Source organism: Rhinolophus sinicus, linkage group LG10 (assembly GCF_036562045.2).
Source record: "Rhinolophus sinicus isolate RSC01 linkage group LG10, ASM3656204v1, whole genome shotgun sequence".
Taxonomy (NCBI): domain Eukaryota; kingdom Metazoa; phylum Chordata; class Mammalia; order Chiroptera; family Rhinolophidae; genus Rhinolophus; species Rhinolophus sinicus.
Window position 1 is genome coordinate 18,820,517 of NC_133759.1, and position 25,121 is coordinate 18,845,637.

General features: G+C 39.3%; 1 protein-coding gene across 1 annotated transcript in view; it reads left to right on the top strand.

Moving 5' to 3' along the window:
- The window catches only part of GADL1 (glutamate decarboxylase like 1), a 157,763-nt gene that overhangs the window by 14,386 nt on the left and 118,256 nt on the right, over positions 1 to 25,121 (top strand). Inside the window, exons 2-6 of the mRNA XM_019745229.2 lie at positions 11,125 to 11,297; positions 15,754 to 15,880; positions 18,171 to 18,261; positions 21,870 to 21,976; positions 22,730 to 22,845. Coding sequence (XP_019600788.2) covers positions 11,125 to 11,297; positions 15,754 to 15,880; positions 18,171 to 18,261; positions 21,870 to 21,976; positions 22,730 to 22,845 — 614 coding nt within the window. The remainder of the gene's footprint in view (positions 1 to 11,124; positions 11,298 to 15,753; positions 15,881 to 18,170; positions 18,262 to 21,869; positions 21,977 to 22,729; positions 22,846 to 25,121) is intronic.

Consider the following 25,121-nt stretch of genomic DNA (forward strand, 5'->3'; position numbering starts at 1 on the left):
GGGAATGCAGGCGCATATGGTTACCAAAGTGTGACCTGCTACAAAGCATGAGATCCGGGACTTCAAGTCTGTTTCTGTAGTGGTCCTAGGATGGGAATGAGCATATTGTGTGGATGGGAGGAATCTGAATAATTTGTGGTCAGAGGGTGGACTCTGATAGATTGCAAAAGTGGCTTCAAAATTCTTCCTCCTAGTATTCATAACGCTTTGCAATATGACGTTGCCTTCCGTAATCAAGAGGTGAGCTTTTTTCTATATCATTGAATCCAGTTGTGCTTGTGACTTGCTTTGAACAACAGAGTAGGGCAGAAGTGATGTGTGACGACTAATCCGAGGCTCAAGAGATTTGACAGCTTTTGCCTTCGCTGTCTTTGACACCTTGTGAGGAAGATCATGTCACCTCTTTGATAAGAGATGAAAAGGAACCTCTACATCACTCAGCAATGTGTTTCTGACCCCAAATTTGCATGTCCCATTTGCCCTGCAAGTAACAGAGTCCTCCCTCCTAAGAAGGAAGTTTAGAACATTTTTACTTCGAGATGCTTCTTGGAGAGGTCTCGCTGCTATTCCAAACAGCTTCTCAGTATATCCGTTGCAATCACATTTAATAAACTCCATAAAAGAGTTTTGGTTAAGTGCAGTTTTCTGCATTTGCGTGTGGCTACATGCGAATGTCACAGCCTGTGTGCTGAGGGGCTAAGGAGCGGAGAGTAATTGCCCTCATTCATCTATAAGATGATCTGCCCAAAGCCTAGGCTAGGAGGCACAACCCCGGTCACAGATGAGACTCCTAGCAGAGATAGTCAACAGATCATGCAAATGAGGCAACCATTTAGAGCATTTATTTAAATTTTCATTTAAATTGCTGGTTAAGTGGAATACATTTAAAATCCTGAAGTCAACACTTGAGCAAATTGGTTTTAAAACTATATATTAAATTGTAGCACATTGCAATTTCATATATAATTCCAAGATAATCACTTATTGCTTTAGGAGTACAAAATATGTGTTCAAATAATTTAGTGCGGTTGATGAGACACAAGAAGCAATATCTTCTTGTTTGATTTTACGTGAAAAGATAAAATGTAGTAATAATCAACAAAAATGTCTGAAATCAGGCTATCTCACTTTGAATTCTGATTCTACCACGTCCTAGGTGTGTGATTTCAGCAATTCCCATCTCCCTGGCTTTAATTTCCCTATCTGCAAAATGGAGTTAATAACGATATCTTCATCATAGGGTTGTTATGAGGATTAAATAAAGTAATTCATATGAGTTGCCTAGATCAGTACCTAATCCATTCTAAGTAGCTAATGAATGTTAACTGTTGTTATGGTTTTGTAAGTGCAATTGTATTTTTGTATGTTTTATGCCATACTACTACTAGAGAGCTACTAGAAAAGATAAAGTCACACGAATGGCTTGCTTTGTATTTCTTTTTTGAAAGCAGTATTGTCAAGACTCTTTGTGCTGAGACAGTAGTCTACCCATTGACCTCAAGTATCCAGACTTGTGTTTAAGTGGAATTTTTTTTTTTAAAGAGAGAGGAAAACATTCTGTATTTATTTTCTAACCATAACTGGATGGCCTCCACGTTTTGGAGAACTATACAAACACATGGGAAACTCAGAGGGTCCAGAGAGTATACTTAGTAAGGTGTATCTCGTTGGTTTTAACTTTCCTCAGTTGAAATGGCTAAAGAAGCCAAGTTGTTCGGGTTATTAGTTATGGTTCTCTAGTTTCATAGAACACAACATGACTCTTGCTCACTAAGAAGGGGAGGCTCTTGTAAGGATCTTAGAGAACTCACAGAATTGGAGAGAGAGCCAAATAATTAGGGCTTGGAAAAGACCGAAGCCAGGAGGTCTGGACGACTTGGGACTTGAGAGCCCCACACAGGGGATGACATTAACAGACAGTGCTGCCAAGACTGTGTCCTGGGAGGAGGGCAGTTCCAGTTCAGATGCTGGTTAGACCCAAAGTGCCCCAAGCAAACTAGCAAACTACGAACAGGCATTCTGCCTACTCAGCCTGAAACCTTGGAAAACACAGGAGTCACTGATAAAACAACAAGTAAAATCTGATGTCTTACAAATAGATGTAGACAAGAAGCAAGATGAAGAGTCAGCAAGGACAAGGAGCCAAGATGGCAGAGGAGGAAAACGCCAACAGGAACGGGCCATGACTAAGGACGGAGAACGACTCAGTGAGCACAGCTCCTGGGGACACACTGCACTGAGGTGCAGTAGCTCTTTCTGAGCCAAATGAAAGCACATCATTCACAGCCAAGTTCTCCAGCCCAGGGCTCATATTTACAATGTGGGTACGCCAAATCCAGTTTTCTCCTAGAGCCCGGCTGCATTCAAATCCACTCAAACTGAAGTGGTACCCATCAGAGACTTTCTTCTGAGGAGCGTGTCTTCTCAGAGAATAGATGATGTCTAGGGACCCAGATCTTTTGTTAAAGGAGGTGTTTCAGCAGAATCTGAATCATTTGACCGGCATCCCAGATGCTAACACAACAGGACCTCATAAAATAAAACCCTGGGTGATGGAAACATGTCACTTCCCAGAAATGTTATATTTTCATCCATGCTTTGCAAAGGAGGAGCCTATCATGGTTGCACAAAATGATTTTTTCCCTATCTTATGTTGTCTGTCACCTTTTCTTCCAAAGATCATTTTAGAACACAGGCTTACTAGAGGATAGGAAAGCTATCCAACCCATGGGCAGTTGCAGGCCTCATTAAAAAGACATGGGATTCCTAGTTTCAAGTTCACTACTGTAAACTTTTGTAAGGGAGATGTTACAAGACATATAAACCAGCGTCTTGACTATTATCTCTCTCTCTCTGGCCTGGATAATTGCCATTGTCTCTTCTCAACTCCAATTCTTGATTTCCCATCTGAACTCTGCACCAGTGCCCACTTCATCTTTCTAAAGCACTCTTTCTACCCCATCAGAAGTTCATGATGGCTTCCTATTGCTTATGAAGTACCGTCTAAATTCCTCAGTCTCTATTCAAGTTCCTGCAAGATCAGTCTCCATGCCAACTTTTCAACAGGCACTTTTCCCATTTACAGACCTTGCAAAATGGACAAACAGTAGTTCTTGAGGATTCCTGAACACAGACACACATTTTTCTGCCTCGTTCCCGTTGCTTATTTTTCTGATCCTGCATATCCTTGCCATGACCTTTGTTTCTTACCTCATCATAACCAATTTCTACCAATCAATCCAAAAATCTTGATTCTCCATCCACATTGCACATGCGCCGTATTCAGCTTGCCCTTTTCCAGTGTCCTCATTTTAGTACAGGCCCCCACCATTCCCCTGGTGGCTCAGGCTCCAAACCCAAGAGTCACCTTATATTCTTTTGTTGTCTTGACCCCCTACATCCACTTCATCAGTAAGTCCTCTTGGCTTTACCACCAAAATGTCTCCCGTATTGCAACACTTTGCTACACCTCCACTGCTACCTTCCAGATCAAAGCTGCCTCCTAAGCAGTCCCCCTATTTCCACATCTGCCCTCTGACAGTCCGTCTTCCACATGATATCAGAGGAATCATTTATAAATATAGACCCGATCACGTTACCCCTCTGTTTAAAACCTTTCAGTGGCTTCCTGTTGCTTTTAGAATAAAATACCTTTTCTGATCTTCTCCGTATCTTTCCAAATGTCACTTTATTCCTTCCTTCTCTTTGTCCTCACACTTGAGCCACGTTGATTTCTTTCTATTTCTTTAAGCAGCCAATTTATTGATTCCTTCTTCTTAGACTATTCTCTTTCCACGTCTTTTTACATCTGGCTTCTTCTCCTCTTTCACATCTCAATTCAAATGTCTCTTTTTCAGAAAGGCTTTCCCCTGACTGGATCTAAAATAACTCCTTGTCCTTATGTTATTAGGTTAGTGGAAAAGTAATTGCGGTTTAAAAGGTTAAAAATAATTGCAAAAACCGCAATTACATTTGCACCAACCTAACATCAAGTCATTCAGATAATTTCCTTTAGCGCATTTGTTAGAGTCTGCAATTGTTTTGATTATCTATCTGTTTGCCTTTTTATTAACTGTATTTCCCATCCAACCCAAGTAAACGTAAATTTGTGTCTTCTTGTTCATTGCTCAGCCTCCAATGCTGTACAGAGTATTCTAAACACACAGGCACTAAATAAATATTTGCTAAATGACTGAATGATGGGCCGTCTTGACCACCATCTAATCCAAGAGGACTTTCTACTTCTCACATTCAGAAGCCCTTCTCATGAACGTCAGTGTATGTTTTGTCTGACCTCAAGTATCATACCTAATACCTTCTGAATGGGATTCTAGGTATTCATAAACGTGTCTAATTTTCCTTTTTGGATTTTGAGATCACCATCTGTGTGTCTGATTCATCTTTGAGTCTCCCATGGTGCCTTCTCCAATGTCTCACACATTGTATTCAATAAACATGTCAGAAAATATAAATAAAAGACATATCAACTCACTGTGGATTTCAACTAAGGAGAGACTTTAACCGCAAAATGAATGAGATGAAACAAATGATTTAATTTATTATTATTATTATTATTATTATTATTATTTTGCCTTTGGGTACTCATCTCTAGCTGACTAAAGTTGTAAGCAAAGTTTTATCATTTACATCTGTGACTTCATATTTGTGTGTTGCACTGTGGAAATTCTTCTATCTCTAAGTAGGCTCTATGATTCTCTCAAATCGTAGTGCTACTGTGTTTCCCTGAAAATAAGACCTAACTGGAATATAAGCCCTAGCATGAGTTTTCAGGATGACATCCCCTGAACATAAGCACATATGCGTCTTTTAGAACAAAAATTAATATAAGACCCAGTCTTATTTTGGGGGCAAGATGGTATATTCAAAAACCAAATCCCTGTATTGGTTGCCATTACCCAAACCTTCAGAGCTTCTCTGGCCACTGCCTTATATTATTGCTATTTCTTAATATTTATATATTTACCATAGTCTTCTTTCTTCTTTCTAGTAGGTTGTCCTAGTTACCCTCTCATCAGCATGTTGTTTCTAAGACAATGGCTTAGAAATAAAATGTGCGTGGAATTTAAAAGGGATGCAAATAATATGTGACTCTGGCAATAGTAGCTACTTTTTTGAGCTTAGAAGAGACACTTAACTTAGAAAACTGCAGAACAGAGGGATGTCTCTGCAACTTTTTTCAGCTCTATTTTTCTTCCCCCTGGATTCGTAAATATTCTCTTTCTAGACTTTCAGCAACTTGAAAACGGAGGCCCTGTGTTGTTTATTTCTGTATCCCCAGGCATCAAGCTGGTTGCTTGGCGTATATTGGGTCCTCATTAATTTGGTAATGAAGACAATCCTCTTTCCCCGTGCTTTTCTTCTCAAGTCTATCTTGAACTGGCCTACTGACTCTCCAGGTTCTGACCCTCGGGCTTAACCTGGGTCCCCAGCATCTTTGGCACAAGTTTTCTGAAGGGTCTCTTGGCCTCCCAACCAGATGCCTGGATTCACTTTCGGTCCATTGTCTTCATTTCTATTCTTTGGAAGCGAGCGTTATGTTCTTATCGCTAATTTGCTCTTAACAATAAGAGTCTTGGATGGGAAATTTGGCTCTTACTGGCAGACTTTATCACAAAGACTTAAGTCTATTGATTCAACCATTTACCTGAGCCAACAGTGTAATGTAGGCACCAAAAGAGAGTTCACATAGACTGAGTCACTTTAATACCATGTTTCCCTGAAAATAAGACCTAGCTGGACCATCAGCTCTAATGCGTCTTTTGGAGCAAAAATTAATATAAGACCCGGTATTTTATTTTATTTTATATTATGTTATGTTATGTTATATTATACCCAGTCTTATATTAAAGTAAGACTGGGTCTTATATTAATGTTTGCTCCAAAAGATGCATTAAAGCTGATGGTCCAGCTAGGTCTTATTTTCAGGGAAACCCAGTAGTTACAACTTACTGTGTTCTTACTCTGTTCCTGGCACTTTACTCCGCAGCTTGCAATGTATTGCCATATTCAACCCTCCCAAACACTCAGTGCCATAAGTATGGCTATCTTTCCCATGTGCCAGATAAGAAATCTGGATCATGTGGAAGTTAAGTAACTTGGGAAAGGTCACAGTAGCAGTTAGAATTTGGGCCAGGATCTGCCCGGTTCCAAAGCTAAGCTTTGGAATCAACCAGGGTGCTAATGGTAGCCTTAATGATGGGCTATGGTGACCAGAGCATGGGAAATACAGACTCACTATATTTAGAGCTGGTGAGACCACACCTGGAGCTCTATACTATGCCTTATTTTATAAGCTAGAAATAAACTGATCCAGACTAGTGACCATGGGCATCAGAAACCATGGAAGAAATCAGAGCAGTTTTAACTGGGGAAAAAAAAAAAGAATTTAGGTGAGAGTTCATAGACGTGTTCATATATTTGGATTAGAGTCCTGTGGAAGAGAAATTAGACTTGCTTTCTCCACTCCTTTAATGTAAAAGCCTATAGATATGACAGGAAATGCACATCTGCAGTCAGTGTAAGGAGATGCTTGACAGCTCTGTCAGTGGAATTGCTGCTTTAGGAAGTGATGACGTTTTAAAATTATTGTCATTATTTATTACTGCAGATATTCAAAGAAAAGATGTCTTCTATTTCAGAAGTCTTCCCTGATACCTCAATTTCTGCTGTAACCCTAAACCTTAATCCAGAATGTGTTTGTTTATATTCAAAACACGTTAACATGATCTTAGAGGTCACCCAGAACGGTGATTCCTAAATCCACCTGCATGGTGGTATTTTTCCATCCTATTAGTGTAAGTTACAGTGCTTGCTAAAATTTGAGATTCTGGGGCCCAGCTTGGAACAAAATCTTTTGGATAGCTACCCAGGAATCTCAATCTTAGTCAGTCTTCCCAGGTGTTTTCTGGCAGCCAGCCCAGGTCTTTCCTTAGATTGTTTCCTATTTTATAGATGAGAAAACTGAGGCACAGGAAGGTCATATCATGCCAGGATCGGAGACTTGGGGAGTGATCGAGTAAGACTAGAAATTAGCTCTCCTGAGGTCTAGGCCATCAGGTTTGCAGGGGGTTTTGAATTGTATGAAAGGGTTAGATAAGATAACTTCCAAGAGAACTATCTAGTCAGGCAGTCAGTCCCCAGAGAGTTGTTGAGTGCCTGCCTACTAATACCAACTGCTGAACTGTTTTCTGGGATGTCCGGAAAAATGAGACATGGATGCTGTCCCTGTATAAGTTTATGATCTGGTGCAAGAAATAACACCTCTACACAGTAACCACAGTGCAGGTGAAAAGTGACAAGGTAAGGGGTCAGAGCAGCTGCCCCCCAGTGTGGGCTAAATGGCCTGACTATGGTCTTGTGTCCTGAACATGGAGGCAGGAAGTTCTACTCTCTTCACAGGCGCAATCACCTACTTGTGGCCACCTCTCCCCACTCCTCCACAGGGGATCACTCATCAGCCACTGGTCTAGAGTTCATTACCTTGGTCATTTGACAACTCCGGGGAGACCTTCCTTTCTAGTGGCATAGCTTACCATCACAGCTTTCTGTCTTGTGTAAATGGCACTTTATTCTTACGCATTTAGGTATTTAATAAAATTATTGATTTTCTACTACTATTAGCTAATATCGATTGAGTTAGCTAATATTAATATTAATAACATTTATTGAGTGCCCATTATCTACCAGGTGCTATTTGAAATCTTTATATGTATTAATTTATTTAAACCTATGTCAAAGGAAGAGGCCACCTCTAGATACTGGAAATGATATTTGAAGCTGACTTTATTGTTTATGAAGTGAGGGAGGGCTGTACAGTTCTTTGCACAAAACAAAAGTTGTGTTTATGTAGAGTGTTAGAAGATGCAGAGTTGAGGAATTGGAATAGATTCAGATGTCAGAGTGTTTAGGGGTTGACTGACTTTCACATTTGGAGTGAGACTTGGTGATGGACTGATTTTCAGAAGTCAAATAACTAACTGCAAAATAGAGAAAGAGATCTCATTGAAAGAGACTGGCGGCAGCAAAATGAATGAAGAGGAGAGGAAAGTCAGTGCCTCTCACCTCCGGTTTCCTTTGATAATCCAGAGAACGTGGACTCAGTTTCGCTTACTGGACCATTTTCCACAGGTTCTTCTTTCCATCCCTCTTCTATAGCCCATGAATTGTGTTCTGAGTCTGCCCCCTCCCTAGCCTCAGGTGTCTCCTGCTCAGTTAGGTCTGGCAACCTGCGATGGCATCTCAGAGGAGGGGGATATTATCACGGGCTGGTTGGCTTCTTTGATTTAATAGCCAACAGATATTTATCAAACTCCTACAAATAGCCAGGCACCTTCAGGTGCTGCAGAAACAGAAGTGAAACCAATAGACACAAGTTCATGCTCTCATAGAGCTTAACCTCTGTTGGAGAGACAGATGTTTAAATGAATAAAGGAATAAATGCATATTGGATGTCACATGGTGATCACTGCTCTTCTGCCAAATTAAGCAGAGAAAGAAGGTGGGGGAGAGAGATGGTCGCAGTTTTAAATAGGGTTGTCAAGGAAGACATTGCTGAGAAGCTGATGTACAAGGAAAGAGTCAAAGAAGAGTGAAGAGGCCAAACTGGATGCACTTTGGTGAACTTGCGGGATCTTAATAAAGGATGAGACTTGAGATCCAAGAGATAATAGGGAAAAGACCTCATGTAGGGCCTTAGAGGTCATTACAAGGACTGGGACTTTTGGTTTAGTGAGATAAGTAGCCACTGGATAGTTTGAGCAGAATAGTCCTCCTGTGATCTGACTTATCTTTTCCCAGGAACACGGGAGCCACTATGTTGAGAATAGATTATATGGCATGTAGGGTAGGAGTGGGGGCTGCGGGTTAGTTGGGAGGCCACTGCACTAACCTATGCATTTAATGGTGGTTTGGACTAAGCATCAGATGGTTGTAAAGGACAGTGTGATACAAAGCAGTCAGATTCTGGATACATTCTTCATGAAAGAGTCCTCCAATTGAAAGACTTTATTAGTCTAACAATTGTCACCCCAATAAACTTTAATTTTTAAAAAAGAAAGACTTCATTATTAATCACCATAAACTCTAGCAGTTAGATTGGAAGTCCTGGGTGTGCAACCCCAGGTCACAGCTTGACCTACTGTTCAATCTGCAGAGGGTCTTGCCCAATTTCAGCGAATGCATGGGAAGAAGAGGCACATTATCACTTCTGGAATAGAAATAACACATATCTATCAAGAAAAGAAATAAAATGTACATCTATCAAGAAAAGAGTCGTGATCTACACTCAATTTTTTATACTATTTTGTTCTAGGTAATTGTATGAATTATGGGCATTTCTTTAATTGATTGCTGTGAAGACAGAGATGGTTTTAATTTTAATTCCACTGCTATTCTGGTTGCAAGTGGGTGTTTGACATTTTTTAGTGTGTGTGTGTGTGTGTGTGTGTGAGAGAGAGAGAGAGAGAGAGAGAGAGAGAGAGAGAGAGAGAATATGAAGGGAGAGAGACTCTGATGGGAAAGGGCTAAAGAGTGGCTTCTATTCCCTGGGCAATAAAAACCTGAAATCCTACTAATGAGATTTAAAAAACCTAACTTTTCCTGTGTGCTTAATAATAGCACTGCCTCCTGACATAACCAGGGTTCCCTGAATAATTGCCCTCTTTCCCAATTTATTTTTAGGACCTAAAAATTGGGTGGAGGAAAGTCCCTTTATGTGTAGAGCATTTCCATCTAAAAGCACAATTCCAGGGCCTCACTGTTTGGCCCCAAACCATGTGAAACATACCCTTTCAAGAGAAAGATAAGTGAAAGTGAAGGATGGAACTAAAATTCAGCACTGGCGCTCTGGATGGTTTACCCTTCAGTGTGAGGATAAAAGATTGATCCTTTGCTGCAGATTCCGTCTTTCCCAAGTTGAGGAATCTTCCTGTGACATTTTCATCTGCCTTTGTCGACATCATTTGAGTTTGCCAGAAATAGAATTAAAGGGTTTATAAACCACATAATTTTATCAAAACATTTAACTTTGAGAAGAAGATGGACTCAACAGCACAATACATGTTGATACTGTTAGAGCCCTCAGTAAGTATAACAATATTTGATATATGTATGAGCCATCAGCATATTTAAGGTTGTTTTACAAAGTATAAGTAAGGCACCGTGCTAGGTGTGGTGCTGAAAAATACTTTAAAAACTTGTTTCTGTAAATCTTAACAACTAAGTGAACATGAACATTCTAAGGAACAGAGAGATATTGATTAGAAAAAGAAAATACAATCGAATCAAAGCCTGTAGCAGATATTGGTTCAATATCTGGATTAAGTTGCCAAAATTACTTTTGTGAAGAGCTGTTTGGGGTAGGCAATAACCTTTATTCTCAGATAATACACTTTCATGCTGACTTTGAACCTCTAGCCACTGACCAGCAGTTATGCAGTCCTAAAAAATGTTCTTTTCCATCCTTCCACCTGTGCCTGAACTGTAAGTTTGAAAAGTTTAAAGACATTAAATATGGGTTTACACAAACCACCATGCTGGTCACTTTCTTTTATCCTCCTTTCCATAGGAGATGGCTGAGTAGATTTAAGGAGGAGCTCTTAGGAAAAAACAATGTCTGTAATATAGAGGGCCATTTAAACATAGGCTTAAATGTTAAAGGAAAGAGAAATGACATGTTGCTATTGTTTTTTCCTCTTCAGGAATGACTTATTAAAAGGAAATATATAGCAATACTTAAAAAATTACAAGAGAGTGTCTGTTCATGTAATACATATGGGCTTGTGTTTACAAAGACCTTGCACATTTGTTTGAAAGGTGTTTGCAAGAGTGAATAAAATGGGTTGAATTTATATTTCACACTCCCTTGAGCTCTACCACACGCCCTCATGCTAAACAAGATGCTGTGGGAATGGAAAATACAAGTTTTTTTCCCTAATTCTATCATGCTATTGAGCACCATAAGAAACTGTCAGCTTCAATTCTGTAAATGCATTAAAAGAAAGAATGCCATTTGAATTTGAGATGGTGATCCAGTTTTGACCCTGTGTTTTACTGTGTGATCTAATTAGATTCTCTCTCAGACACAATTTGTTTGTGTGCTTCCAGGAGATGTGAGTCAACAAGACATGGTTCTCAGTAGGAAGAGTGCTGTTCTCGTGAATGGGGTCATACTGAACGGTCCCACAACAGATGCAAAAGCAGGAGAAAAATTTGTTGAAGAGGCCTGTAGGCTAATAATGGAAGAAGTGGTTTTGAAGGCTACGGATATCAATGAGAAGGTAAAAAAACAAAACAAAACAAACGAACAAAAAAAAAATTACAACCTCATAACAAACCTATAAGAAATCCCAGGAACAGGAAAGATGTGCGTGTGTGTGTGTGTGTGTGTGTGTGTGTGTGTGTGTGTATTTTTTTTCAAATCTGGATGATTAGATGTAAGAGAAATGGGGAGCACACAGTTTCATTTCCTGTATACCTTTGTTTCAAGAGGCTAACCACATACTAGTGTTTGCACCTACCCCCTGACCCCCACCCCACATCTATTTTCCTGGAAGCATTGACTCCTAACTTGCCAGCCATCACTTGTTGGGAGATTGGCTGGGACTCCAGAACTTATGCAGACAAGGCCATTAAGCAGAGGGATGAAGCTTTCTGCTCTAAATAATAATATAGACTATACACATGATGATCTGATTTACACACTCTCTAAAACACACTTTGCTCTCCATTTTTTTGGTACCCATTCTTTATGGAGCTAATAAAAACCAAGCAGAAAGTAGAAAAGGGCGTGAAAAGGTTTAAAATTTATCTGAGGGTTCTTACCAGGAGCTTGTCTGAACTTAGGTTAGAAATCTTGGGTTAAGTCGGACTTCTGATGGGTACCAATTATTGGTTATCAGTTTCAAATTCTGGCTCAAATCTGATTCAAAATGATATGGGAACTACTACTAATAATGTCTACTCTTAAGAGTACTTACAACGTGCCAGGTATTGTTCTAAGGACTCCTCCATATATATTTGTGCATTTAATCCTTAAAAACTCCGAAGGAGCAGGTACTGTTAGGTTGGTGCCAAAGTAATTGCAGTTTTGCAATTATTTTTAACCTCTTAAACCGCAGTTGCTTTTGTACCAACCTAATATTTATTAACTCCATTTTAGAGACGAGGTAAAAAAGAAGACAAATAGTTTGCCCAAGATCACCTACTAGTAAGTATCAGAGCTGGCAGGAAAATTCAGGCAGTCTGACTTCAGTCTGTGCTTTTAACTACTACTCTATATGTCACTTAAAATCTCTAAATTTCCCTTTCACATTGATCGCCTTTCATTTTGGAATTGGATTATCAGCAAGCGGATGTATAGGGGAGACTCTTATTCCAATTCTATTAGTCAGAGATAAATGTCACTTTAAAAAACATTTTGAATATGACGTGGTAATTCTGAATTCTTGATCACATGCATTTGGGAAAATTAATAGAAACATAGATTGAAATGGCCAGTGAAGTTTGAATAGTTATGTTCAAGGCAAAAATCACTCATGATATTTCCTGATTATATATTTATAATTGCATGTTTTCTGGTCTTTTCTGTACTGGTGAAATATTTTGTACCTGCTTTACTTTGGAGCACACTGCTTTTCTGGTTAAGATTTTTTTTTTAATTGGCCTTTATTCAGGCATTAAATATTAACTGAATGTTAGCTCTGGGGAAGACATTATATTTGGCCCTGGGGGATGTAAAGGAAAATAAGATAAAGGCTCAGCTCTGAACTGAATTTATAATCGAATTGGAAGGATAAGTGTTCATGGGAGAAGAGAACAGGGGGTCCCAGTAAGAACGTGATAAATGCTCTGTGATTGGCTGGCTTTGGGAACTTCACAGAGGAACGGGCACTTCAAGCTTTGATGTGGAGTTAAGTAAGATTTTGATGTGCAGAGAAGTGAGCCCATGTGTGGTAAAGAAATTAGGGAGGTAAATAATGGAAAGAGAGTTGCAAAAGGGCAAGATGTATTTAACATAGTAAGGCTTGGATCTTTTTGCCTAGAAAAAAGTGTTCGTATAGGGAACCAGTGGGAGATTAGATGAGAAGGGGAGGCTTATGATGCTAAGTTTTCAGTTAAGGAACCACAAGTTGATCACAGTACAGTAGATGTGCAGGCTTTTGTGAAGTTGGATTGAAAGCTATGTTGAGTATCACCGAGGGGGTGACATTTTTATGCCACTCACTTAGCTTACTTGTCAGAGAACCAACAGCGCACCATTAGAAGGTGACCTGCAGATACACCCCCACAGTTGGTGACGTGATTGTTTCTACTGCCCTCTCGGGTCGACATGCCTTCTCAGCCGCCTTTTTTTTTTTAGTTAAATTGTAACTTACATTTAGTAAAATTTAGTCCTTTTGGTGTGACGGTCTATGAGTTTTGAAAAGTCATGTAACCATCACCACACTCGAGATATAGAATGGTTCCATCACCCCCCAAATTTTGCTGTGGTCCTCTGTTGTCAAATCCTCTCCTCACCTCTAGACCCTGGCAGCAATTGATCTGTTTTTTGTCCTTGTATTTTCATCTTTTCCAGAATGTCAGATAGATAGACTCATATCACAGGTAGCCTTTTGTGTTTTGTTATTTTCCCTCAGCAAAATGTATGCGATTCATCCATGTTGTTGTGTGTATCAAGAGTTTTTCCTTTTCATTGTTTCAGTCACTTTTAATTTTCCTCTGCCTATTGTAGTTCTAACATCAGAGTTTAATTTCATACCTCTTAGACAACTTGGTGTTTCCTCCTGCTTTCCCCCAACACCCCACCTCCTAGTCTCACTTCCCAAATACTCCTCTGTCTCTCTCCTCCCCTCCATAGACCAACTTTTTAAAGACTGTCTACACTCACTCCCTCCTTCTATTTCCTCACCTCCTACATTCTCACTTCATGGCAATCTGGCCCCCGTTCCCACCTCTAAGCCAAACTGCTCTTGCCAAGAACATCTCCTTGCTGATGAAGCCCATGAGCACGTCTCAATCTTTATCTCATTTGGCTTCTCACCAGTGATGATTATCTCCTCCTTCTTAGAACACTCTTTTTGCTTTGTGCTAATAGCACTAAACTCTTCCAGGATTCTCCGTGCCTCTCTGACATGTCCTCAACCTCACGTGCGTGCTCCCTTTTCCTCTTAGCTGTAGGTTCTGTCTGAGCCATGTCAACCATGTTGGATTATCGTAATATATGCCTGAAGCTCTCTTTCTGATCTTTCACAAGAGCTTCAGACCAACTGCTACACCCCTTTTGGATGCCCTGAGAAGCCTTAGACTAAATATTCTCAAAACTCATCATCCCCGCCCCACCCACCACCAGACGCTTGTGCCGTCACCACCGATGACCCATGTACGCCAGCAAGTTAGAGACCTTGGGATTGTCCTCAGTCACCCCTCACCCTCCTCCTCACTATGCAATCCATTTCCAAGTGCCATAACCTCTTATTTCTAATTTTACCTGGAATCTCCATATGGCAATTAAAGCTATTGTCCAAAACACAAATATGATCATATCATTACCCTGTCCAAAACATTCCAGTGGCTTCCTTTGTGCCAAGTTCAAACTCTGTAACTTGCCACCTAAAGCCCGTCATGATATGAGTGTCTTGTTTATTTCTTCATTCATTCATTCCTTTATTTATTCATTAATTCATCACGTCTTTATTGAGCATCCCCTTATGTGTCAGGCTCTGTGTTAGTCACTTGGGACCAGTGAGCAAATAGACTGATGTCTCTGCTCTCATGGAAATGATATAGGACATAAGCAATGTTGGAAGGTGATAAGTGCTATGGAAAATGAAGAGTAGAAAAGGTTAGTGGGAGATTGGTAGAGACGGGGTAATGTGTAGCTTGTGATTTTAAATAAGGGAATCAGGATTGCTGACATAAAGTGACATTTGGGTAGCACTTTGAAAGAAGTAAGGACAGTTAGCTATGAGACTATTTGGAAGAAGAGGGCAGAGCCAGGGCAAAGACCTTAAGATGGGAGCATGTGCGGTGTGTTTCAGAAACAGCAAGGAGGCCAGGGTGGCAGGGCAGAGTCAGCCAGGAGGAAAGGAGTGCTAGAGGAGACTAAAAAGGAAACACAGCTGGGAAAGCAGACTACATAGGATCATTTTAGGCCATTGTAAGGACTTTGGCTTTTACTTTGAAGGATATGGGGACCCACCAGGAATATTTGAATGGAGGAATGGCCATGGCTTAGGTTGAAGAGGACTACTTTGTGTTAGGTTGAGAGTAGACTGTGTGGGGCCTGGGTACAAGCAGAGAGACTAGTTGGCAGTTAGTTAGTTGATGTTCCAGCCTCTCCCCTCTTCAAACTCCATGATCCAGCCATACCAACGCCTTCATTCTTCCCATGTGTCATGAACTCCTTTGTGTGTATTTCAGCCTTTGTTAGTTCCGTTATTTCCACCTAGACTGCCCCTTGCATTACTCCATCCCCTAATCTTCGCTTGGCTCACTCTACTCTTATTTTATATAACAGCTCTGATATCAGTTCCTCTAGGACATCTTTGACCTTCCATTCTAAGATGGACCCCTCATTTGTTCCAGTGACTTCTACTACAGCTCTATTCATGCTGAACTATGCACCTCCCAATCTCTGTCTCTCCCACTTGTCTGGAAGCTTCTTAAGAGTAGGGTTCATGCTTCTGACATTCTTTCATGGGTGCTCAGTTGAAGGTGCCATTGTTTAATCTCCAGGTTTGTGAATGGCGGCCTCCTGAACAACTGAAACAGCTTCTTGATTTGGAGATGAGAGACAGAGGAGAGCCACACCACAGGCTGTTGGAGCTCTGCCAGGATGTCATACGTTACAGTGTCAAAACTAGTAAGAATTTTATTTCCTTGATCTGTACCTCTGTCAAGCTCTGATATTTTCTTACCTCATGGGAAAGCCGAGTATGACAGTGTTTATGGGATGAAAAACCTGGATCAAAAAATAGCGGTTCTGATATTTTGTAAATTGTCCATTTAATCGTTAGTTCAGATTTGTTGTAAAACCCAAAATTAAATTGATAGAAACATTGTTGGTGGTAATGGTCACATATGTTATCTGCTCCTTGGCAATCCCCATTCTCCATTTATAATCAAGACCATATATTATAATTGCTACTTATTTCTTATGTTGGTCCAAACTGTCAAATAATATTTTGATTACATAATTTGTAAGAGATTTTAAATCTCGATGTCCTAGAATATACACAAAAACCAAAAACCAAAACCAAAACAAAAGTTCAAGATTATATCTTTAATATCAATAAGAATAGATTTATTTGGAAGATACTTATTAACTCTTGACAGTTGGTAATTACCAAATTATTTTATGACATCTAGCATGATCAAAATACAAAAAACAAACAAACAAAAAAAAAACACAAAACTTTAGGAAGGTGTAAGAAAAATGAAGACTATATACAGTAAGGTTTTGCTATGATAGTTTTGAAGTAATGCTTTAACCAGTGTGATCTTTATAAATGCAGTAACATGATATCAGTCTTGTTTTAAGTACTATTCCAACTGATTGTTAATATCCTATATACTCCTGTATACTCAGTGAACAAGTTCCAAAAGTAGGAGAATAACGTTCCAAAATATGCATTTCTCAGTGTGATATAAAGGTAATCTAGTGCTTAAGATAGCACAGGCATTATTCTTTGTGAATTCTGACACTGAACTAAATTTAGTGGAAGGTACATAATAAAATCCTGGCTAAAAATAATGAGTTTATATTCCCTTGGGAAAGTCTTGTGTATCAAAAACCCACTTAGCATTTCAAAAGCGGAGATACATATCTTATTATTGTGTGCATGTCAGAAATGGAAAATGACATTTAATACAGTAGATTTTTCAGTTTATTGGATATTTTCCATAGTGTTCCCAAGGAAATCAACTGTAAATTAACATAGAACTAAAACAATCTGATTAAAATCAGTTGTAGCAATGTCTGGTTTCTTTAGCCATATTAGAGGAAGTTTTCCATGTTTTATTTTAAAAGACATTTTCTTTTGAGACTTTTTTCATTGAACCCCTGGTTATAAGAGGAAAACAAAACAAAAAAAAACCCTAAAACTAAAACCCAATGCTGTAAGTTGTAAAGAGAAGTCACTAACTGAAATGGTTCCTAAATATTCAGAGTTAGAAATAGACCTCCTGCATCTTTGTTCTTGGTCATGCTGAGCTGCCTATGATTGAGAATGTCAAGCCAGTTAGCCTGGTGTTTGGTGTGAATATTCACACTGTGTAAAGCCAAGAACCTTTATGAGACTTTTTATAGGAGGAAGAAAAATAGGAAGTTGGAACTGAAGTTGTTTGAGTCTTAAAGGAGACTTGTCTTTGCAAAAAGTTGAACCAGAAAGTTTATGTAAGCTGGACGATGAATCAAATCTTACTCCATCTGCATAACGCCAGTTGCATTATGAAAAATGGTCCAATCTGAAAAATAAAAAGGCCACACACTGTCAGTAGTCTAAAGTGAACCCTGTTGGTGAGTGAAATGCATTTAAATTTAAGAAAGTTAATATCGATATTTTCAGAGGATAAATGTAGCAGGCTTTGATACATGTACCCATTTCTTAAGAGTTTTGGTGGGGGTCAGGGTTGTTAAAAGAAAGGAGCAGGTAAACCAAAGTTCTTAAAAGATTGTTCAAGTTTTACTTAGAAACATATTATTGTTCTGTAGAAAGAGCTATGTGATGGGTTTTTTAAATTTGTTTCCTTTGTGCATGGTTAGGTTTCGAATGCTTCTTTTTAAAAAAAAAAAAAAATTGAGGTATAATTTACATTCAGTAAAATGGACAACTCTTAAGGGCTCAGATCGATGAATCTGTACATACCTGTATGGAAGATAAGATAGAGACTATTCTCAGCACTCCCAGAGGCTCCTCAAGCCCCTTCCTAACCAATATCTCCTTCCCCAAAGTACCCAGAATCCTAGCCTCTATCTCTATACGTCAGCTTTGCTTGATATTAAATGTCATATAAGTGGAATCAAGCAGTATGTACTCTTTTGTGTCTAGCTACTTTATTGCCTGAAAGATCTACTTATATTATTGCTGTATGGATAGTTTTTTTTTTCTTTTTTATTGCTGTGTAGATGAATACTCTGTTTAAATTTACAGACCATCCAAGATTTTTCAACCAGTTGTATGCTGGACTTGATTATTACTCCTTGGTGGCCCGATTTATGACAGAAGCATTAAACCCAAGTGTGTAAGTACCATTTTACTGGAATTTTACACTAGACGTGGATTAGAGATGTTTTTTTAAGTAGATGAAGTTTTATGTCATGAATTTCTAGTTAATGGTTTCATTTGTGCACTATCATCATAAATAATGCATTTATGACAGCAGCATTCAAAGAGCTGTTTGAATTGATAGTGGTACTGTGAAAGGGATAAGGCAGGCATTGTTATCTTCACTTAACAGGTGAGAAAATTGACTAGCAACTTTTAATTCATTCCTGCATGAAAGCCACATCTGTGTTAAGTGCTGGAAAGATACTTTGAGTAAAAACAAACTTTGACTTTGCCTTCGGGAAGCAAACTATCTAATGAGATAGAGATGGTCCATGCAAATTAATCAAAATGATGCACACTAATTCACCTAAAATTCTAATTTTCATGTGAAGGAGAGATGTATGATACTATAAATATAAATGGGACAATTTTTTCTAGTAGGGGGCTCTAAGAAATCTTCTCTGAGGAAGTTATAGCTAAGAGCTGAAAGGTAAATAAAAGCTCACTAGGAGTTCCAAACAGATAGAACAGGTTGTACAAAGGTCCTGTGTCTGGAGACAGCATGACACTTCTATGACCTGAAAAGTCCGTGTGGATGTAGCTGAGAGAGCTGTGGGGACTGTAATGAAGGATAAGACTGGAAAGATAGATAGGAGCCAGACATGCAGGACTTGGTGGGCCCTGTTTATGAGTTATTCTATGTACAATGGAAAGCCATTGAAGGTTTCTAAATCATGAGGTGTCTTGTGCTTATTGAAAAGACCACTGGAAATGTGGAAAGAGGATTACAGAGATCAATTAGGAGGGCATTTCCTTTGTGAGGTGAGACGTTATAGTAGCTTGGACTAAAATGGAAATGGTAGGAATAGAGACAAAAATGTGCTGAGATAAAACAGAAATGACTGGATAATATATTGGATCATGGAAATGAGGCCATGAGGGAAATGAGATGATGCTTGGGTTTCTGGCTTTCATAGCTGAGTTGATCGTCATGACACTCACTGAGATAAGAAGCATTGGAAGAAGGGATCCGTTTTGAAGTATATGGTGAAAAAGACAAGAGTAAGAATTCAGTTTTCCATTGTGAGCATTTGAGTTTGCAATGACTTTGAGAAATCCAAGAGTATATACCAACCAAGTTAAGAAATATAGGGGATTGAAAATTCTGATATCTGTATGAAAAGTATAAATTTAGGAGTTATGGGTGAATGATGGTAATTGAAATAGTGGCATGGATGAGAGCCCTTAAGTCAGTGATTTTCAACCCATTCTGCTCATTAGAATCAACCTGGTAACTTCATATATATATATATATATATATATATATATATATATATATTGCCATGGGTCCCAACCCAGACCAATTAAATCTGAATTTCTGTGAGTGTGTCTCAGACACCGATTATATTTACAAAGCCCAATAAGTAATTTTAATGAGCAAGATGGAGACACTTTGAATAAAAACAAACCAGGAGACACAGAAGCACTACCTGTGGGACAGAGTATAGTGTGAGGAGAGAAGAAGGCTTAGGACTCGGCATTTAACTATTTAACAGTTAGAAAGAGGAAGATCAGCTTGTAATGGAAAGAGAAAAGAAGGAGAAAATAAGCTGGGAAGCATGGAAGCCATGGAGGAGGGTGTGTCCAGAGTCACGTGTTGTTGACTGTTTAACTAAAGACAAAGACTAAAACGCGTTCCCTGGATTAGCAACATGGATTTCATTGATGACTTCAGTTAGAGAGTTTGGGGTGGAATAATGCAAGATGATACCAAGTTATAATGCGTAGAAGAGTTACAGTGGTAGACAAGTCAGAAGAGACAGTAAGATTATACAATTCTGTGAACCTTTCCTTGTGTGTCCTGGGTTTTCTAATTTCTCATCTGGGTTCTTTCTTTCTGTTTTTTATTTGTATTAAATTTATTGGGGTGACTTTGGTTAGTAAAATTAATAGGTTTCCAGAGTATATTTCTATAGTACATCATCTAATTATCTATATATTGCATTGTGTGTTCACCACCCAGAGTCAGTTCTCCTTCCATCACCATATATTTGACCCCCTTTTAACTGAAATCTTAGGAGGTTTTTGAAGTATTAAATCACTGCTAAGCTGAACAATCCACTCAAAATGTGACTAAGCAGTAAAAGTTTTCTATATTGCCCTCTCCTCCACCTCCTGGCCTATTGCCAGCTTTACAGTTGAGCTAGTTTTCAGAGACAGGGCTCATATTAAATTTTCTTACAAAAACGTGAGTGAGTATTTCACTTATATTTGTAGGTACACATAAACACATACAATTTTTCACATTTTCGATATATGTAAACTGGTTTCCTAGCATGGTTGAAAATAGAACCTAGACTGTGTACAAAATGATATAATATCTGTAGAGGGCTTGACACATAAGGAGGTGACACATAGTAGGTGTTCTGGGTTTTTTTTTACCCCTCCTTCCCAAAGGTTTCCCTTCCAGATGTTAAAATAATTGCATTAAATTCTGTGACTGTAAATCTACATGTCTGCTTAGCTTATGTATTTAGAGGACATAGAGATACAGATACAACTTAATGTAATCACGTAATTGTTAGAGAAGAAGGTTATAGATATTCAGTCATCCTCAAGTTATCTGGAGAAAGAAGAACTGTCCCAGGTTGGGTTTCCTGGAAAGCTGCTCTAGAGGAATTGAGTGAGAAAGATGATTTTTAAGGAATGCCCTTGGGATCAACATGGGTGGCGGGAGGGAAAGGAAGCAGGAATGGGCAGAGATAGAGATAGGAGCCAAGTTTCCATGCAGGCTCCATGACAATCTCAGTTGACCCCACACAGAGGTCTCTGGAGCTACAATGGCATTTTATAGTGGTCTGGAGTTGGGCCCACACGGCTAGCCCTTTATATCTCCAGCTGCACCAGTCATCAGGTGTGTACCAACACAGGAAGGTGTGACCATAGGGAATGTGGCTCCCAACAGCTGAGGCAGTTCCTAAAGGGGCTAAGGTAGTGATGCTCTCTGACAATAGCCTTCCAGCCCAGAGTACCAAATCCTTCATGCACAGGGGATCTGGGTGGTGCTTTGCAGTAAAATCGTCCCAGAATATGACATGTCACACAGAGCACAGGCGTATGGAGAAGGAAGCTCTAATTCAGCATGAGTAGTTTCCATTTAGAGCTGACTGTTAGGTTACCCACAGTTGTAACCTAATAAAATCTCGTTGCCATGACAGTGGTTTCTCTTTAGCCAGCATCCAAAGCATCCAAAGAATAAAATGGCCACTGCTCCTGGCTCCTACAGAGCATCCAGATGTACTGCCTTTATCTCTCCCAATGGAGTTGAAGCTTGTCTGTAAATTAAGATTGCTGCGGTGGCTTGCATATCCCTAAAGCCACAAGCTATTGGCATTTACCTAACCCCAACTAGCACGATCGCTGACTGCATATTTCTCTATTTCCAATGGATACGTTTCCAAAGCTTCTACCTACACTTTAACAGCCACCTGGTTTAATAAAACTCTATGTGCATTTCTTGGGACACCAAAGGGATGGTTTGACTCTAGTCATAGAAGTGAAGTATTTTTTATGTCTATCTAGTTATACGTATGAGGTGTCCCCAGTGTTTCTGTTAGTGGAAGAAGCAGTTCTGAAGAAAATGATTGAATTTATTGGCTGGAAAGAAGGGGATGGAATATTTAATCCAGGTAAGTACAATTAGTTATTTCCATCTTCCTTCCATTGCAAGCATCTAAAAATGTATTCATGTGTCATGTGAGGAACAGCTCTTTGCACATTACAAAAAGTTGGATATTAACAGTGCTACTTGTCTCTTACAAATAAGAAATAAGAATTATAAAGCTACTTGGGGAGTCGCTAGCTTGTGCCTTTCTCCAGAGTGATAATATTTTGCATAAACCCGAAATAAGTGACATAGATGCTAAACAAATGAGATATCTACAATTTAGGATTTGTACCTAATGCAAATGAATTTATCTCCTGTTGGGAATTTGGAAGGGCTATAATAATTTTTAAAAATTTTTAAATCAATTTTACTTGAGAAGGTCCTAAGTCTCATTTTGTTTATTCTGTAATCCTTTTTTGGAGCCAGAGATGAGCATGTCTTGTCATTTTATTGATCAGATGACAGACAGAAAGAATATTATTAACTATGAAGACTTAGGAACAGAGGTCATAGATTGAAACTTTTAGTTTGGAAAAACTCTGGAGTGAGAGACTAGACCAAAACTTCTCACTTTGCTGAGATTGGAAATTGCTGGAATTGGAGACTCGGAAGTGTGTAAGAGTAATGAGGTAGGGGGGTGAGGTGTTCAGATGACTCACAGTGATTTGTCATTAGACTAGAGCAGCCACAGCCATTTACACTTTCCACTATAGTCAGCACTTAGGGAGCTATAACTTCATGCTATAAATATGCCATTTCAATTTTGTTTTTGCAGGTGGTTCAGTGTCCAATATGTATGCCATGAATTTAGCTAGATACAAATACTGTCCTGATATTAAGGAAAAGGGGCTGTCTGGGTTGCCAAGATTAATCCTTTTCACATCTGCAGAGGTAAAAAATTATTTTGATATCAGATATAGATTTTCTAAGAATGCATTATTTAAGAGAGCTTGTTTGTTTGCAGGACTCCTGATGTGCTTTTATCCTCTCTGTATGTGACTAATATACCAAAGTCTAACACCATATTTCATTCCAAAAGAAATTTTGATCAGTTTGATGCTGGCCGCCCAATTTTGTACATCACCTTTATTTAAAATTTATAGTCCATAACATTTTCTTTGGGAAAAGAGAATGTTTAATTTGAAAGTGTGGACTCATTTCTTAGAACTTAGATGATTGATACTCATCTCAGCTATGTCTTCTGCACATTTCCATATAAAATCTATTGCTTTGAATGGCTAACACAAGGGTTTTTCAAGAGGAACAGGAGATATTCAGTAATAATGCACCACACACACACACACACACACACACACACACACACACACACACAATTGGATGTTGCCACAATCCCCTATCGCATTTTACTCCATTAAAGTAGGAGTTCTGATTGTGGATAGATGCATTGATTCTGAACTAGGCGGCCTAGATTCATTTCCTGTCTCTACTACTTACTATCTGAGTGATCTTAGGTAAGCTGGTTAACTCCTCTGTGCCTTAGTTTTCTAATTTGTAAAAACAAGTATATCAGCTCTTGTGTCTAACAAAGTATCCCCAAACCCAGTGTCATAGAATATAACCATATAGTATTGTTTACAAGTCTTGAGATAGCTGGCCAGTTCTGTTGCTCTTGCTGGGCTGCCTTAGCTGTCTGGGGGTTGGCTGGCCAATGGCTGATCTAAGAGTGGCTTTGGCTGGGATGATACCAACAAGTCCTCTCTGCTCCGTTGTCTCTCATCCTCCAGCAGGGTAGTCCAGGTATGTTGTCATGGCAATGGTACAAAGAAAAAACAGACATGGAGGACTTGTGAGTTCTAGGCTCAGAAATGGCACATTGTCCTTTCGACCTCATTTTCTTGGCAAGCAGTCATGTCTAGGAACGCAGATCCAAGAAGTGGGAAAATACTCTTAAGGGGATTTGCTGCAAAGCCATCTGGCAAAGGATGTGGATACAGGGTGCAGTAAGCAGCCACAGAAGCTTAGTCGGCACCAGTTAGTGGGTTGTTGCAAAGATTGAGCAAGTTAATGCATGTAAAGTAGCATCCGGCACATAATAGATAGAAATATTAGCTATTATTATTAGTAGCAGGAAAATGATCCAGCTATAATGTGAATAGAATAGATGGAACAGCTTATGTGCAGTCTTACCTAGAAGAGATTATTTTTTTCCTTTTCTATTTTTGTGTGATTCCAGTGGGAACCTCTGTCCATTCCACTACTGCTTCTTCCCCATGTCCCTGGAAGGAAGAGTTTAGCTTCTTTAACTTCTGAAATAATCCTAGGTCTCCTGTCAAACACACAAGGCAGACAAAAATTTAAAAATTCTCTGTTATTTCCAGCTGGGCTTTCCCCATCTCTGTTATTTACTTTCAAGAGGGAAAGTTACTTTATTATTGCAAAAGGACAGATTGTTCACTAAGAGGTCAGCAGTGGAAGAAAACCTGGCCACCCCCATGTTTTCCTCCTGTCCTGTCTGACCTTTGCTCTGATTAGTTTAGCGCCAACTGCAAAGTGGACATTGGGTGTTGGGAGGCCACTGGGAGGAATCACCTGCCTGAGGTTCTTGACTCAGCCTCCCCGAGGCCCCTCTTCCTGAGACATTCTTTCTGCAGCAATGTTTAGGAATATGGACACGGGGAAAAATACTTGATTATTTGGGATTATTATGGAATAGAGTTTTACTCTCTGGGTTCCAACCCTTGGTATTTCAGTTTGAGGAACCCTAGCATATCAGAAATGCAAAGTCCCTCCTCTGTTTGAATTCCAGTATCCGTGCCTAGGAAAGTAGGGTCCCCGCGATCAGCTTAGTGATTTTACTTTTGCTTTTTTCCTTCTTTACTTGATTTAAAACTAGCTAAAGTGCTTTTCTGGAATAATTGCCCTGGAAAGGGGGAAGAAATTCTATGGAGGCCTGGAATAAAGATTGAGCCTAGGAAAGAACAGTGACACAGGTGTAGCTGGAAAATTGGAAATGGAAAGAAATTGACACCTCATACAGTTGTGAAACCAGAACTAAGTATTTCTTTTTAATCTCTAGTGGAGATATGCATATGCAAAAAAGGTGAAATGTACACCTTGGCTAACGTGCCAGCAGAAGCTGGAGCCAGAAAACCCAGAACTAGATGTGCGTTTTAATCAGCTCCCGCTGCTCTAACAAAATATCACAG